At 32.3% G+C, this 2,234-nt stretch overlaps 1 protein-coding gene across 1 annotated transcript; it reads left to right on the plus strand.

Moving 5' to 3' along the window:
- Positions 1–812: 812 nt before the first annotated feature.
- LOC128641599 (olfactory receptor 10A7-like) lies at positions 813–1,751 on the plus strand. The gene has a single exon (XM_053694136.1). The coding sequence runs from the start codon at positions 813–815 to the stop codon at positions 1,749–1,751; it is 939 nt and encodes a 312-aa protein (XP_053550111.1).
- Positions 1,752–2,234: the final 483 nt, after the last annotated feature.

Consider the following 2,234-nt stretch of genomic DNA (forward strand, 5'->3'; position numbering starts at 1 on the left):
TTGTTATTACATTTTAGTATAGAAATATTGAAAATATAAATAAATAGGATTTTACTTTTCTTTATTATAACAGTGTATCAGCAGAAAATGATTTCTTACGATTTCCATCATTTGTTATGTAACCTCTTTGTTCCTTATTATGTTACCTGCACTGCTGAATTTATTAATACATTTGGAAACTAAAACTAAATAAATACAATCTGATACAACACTTACAGAGGATACATATATAAAAGGGAGGCTACATATATATAAAAAAGAAGATTTATAAACATTTATTATTAAGAAGAACAAAAATGCTGTTGTTTGGAAATGAATATTTGTTTTTACATTTGTAGCAAAGTTTCTATTTAATTTAATTCTGCTATTGAAAGTTATTATTTTATATCACAAAATAAGGGGGTAAATAAAGTTTAAGCTGGGAATTTTCCCATTTTTGTAACTTTTGTACTATTTGTTGTATTTGAGTTAAACCTTCTACATTATTTATTTATTTTATATATTTGCATATCAAAGCTTGTTTCAAATTTAGATTAATTAAAATTATTTATTTACTAAACATTAAAAACAATTTAGATGTTAAATTTATGCTTATTGTGTTCATATTACAGGAAGAGAAGTCGGACTGAGTTCCATCTGTTAATGTTTTCATTTATCTATTTATTTTTTTATAAATAATGCACAAGTAAATTATGGAGACAATAATTAGCATTCTTCTAACCAACCATAAATAAACTGCAATTGGCATCGGCCTTCACTTCCCCGGGAACCTTTAAGAAAAGTTAATTAAGGGTTATTTTTTATAATGTGTAATGGAAGGAGACAATGCCACCAATGTGACAACATTTATTCTCCTTGGTTTCTCTGATTTGCCTGTTTTGCTCCAAGCTACAATCTTCATGTTCCTCCTTTCAGCCTATGTTTTTACTTTACTAGGCAATGGCCTTATCATCTTTGTGGTTTCAATGGACTCTCAGCTTCACACCCCAATGTATTTTTTTCTGAGGAATTTATCATTTATGGAACTTTGCTTCACCAGCGTCACAGTCCCAAAAGTGTTGGTGGACTTCTTATCAAGGGAAAGATCTATCTCCTTTATGGGTTGTGCTGTCCAGATGTACATCTTTTTCACCATTGCTGTAAGTGAATGTGTTTTTCTTCTTGTAATGGCCTTTGATAGATATGTAGCCATTTGCTACCCACTGAGATATACAACTCTAGTGAGTCCAACTCTATGTTACCAGCTTACCATGGGCTCCTGGATGATTGGATTATTAGTATCTTCAGGACAAACCACCTTCATCTTTATCCTGCCCTTCTGTGGTTCTAATCAAATTGCTCATTTCTTTTGTGATATCCCCCCTCTGCTCAAGCTGGCCTGTGTGGACACATTAATCAATGAACTATCAGTATTTATTGCTTGTACGCTAGGAGCTGTGATACCTTTCTTACTCATTATTTGCTCCTATATGAAAATCCTGTCCTGCATACTCCTCATAAGCTCTGCAGATGGTCGCCATAAAGCCTTCTCTACATGTGCCTCTCACTTGATGTCTGTGTTCCTGTTCTACGGCACAGCAATGTTGGAATATCTACGTTTGGGGACACATCCCTCTACTAGCAAAGATAGGTTGATATCTCTCTTCTACTGCATTGTTATTCCAGCAATTAACCCTCTGATTTATAGCCTGAGAAACACAGAAATGAAAACCGCTTTGAGAAAAATCCCCTCAAAGATGAATGAAAAGTGAACATTTATGTAAATGATTAAGAGCTAGAGAGGTGAGGTGCAAATGGTGTTATTGAGAGACATTTTCATTTAGCTGATATTACAAGTTAAGTGCTATCGCCCTTTACACTTCAAATTTTACCGCAATTTCAGAGCTGTGGTTAACTGTTTTCAGAAACTAAAAAGTTGCACAAAACACTTCAAAAATACATTACAAAGTACAGTTACACTCATATTAACACTGTCTAATAAATACATTACACAGTACAGTTACACTGTCTAATAAATACATTACACAGTACAGTTACACTCATATTAACACTGTCTAATAAATACATTACACAGTATAGTTACACTCATATTAACACTGTCTAATAAATACATTACACAGTACAGTTACACTTATATTAACACTGTCTAATAAATATATTACACAGTACAGTTACACTCATATTAACACTGTCTAATAAATACATTACACAGTATAGTTACACTCATATTAACA

The sequence above is a fragment of the Bombina bombina genome, chromosome 11 (assembly GCF_027579735.1).
Source record: "Bombina bombina isolate aBomBom1 chromosome 11, aBomBom1.pri, whole genome shotgun sequence".
Classification (NCBI taxonomy): Eukaryota; Metazoa; Chordata; class Amphibia; order Anura; family Bombinatoridae; genus Bombina; species Bombina bombina.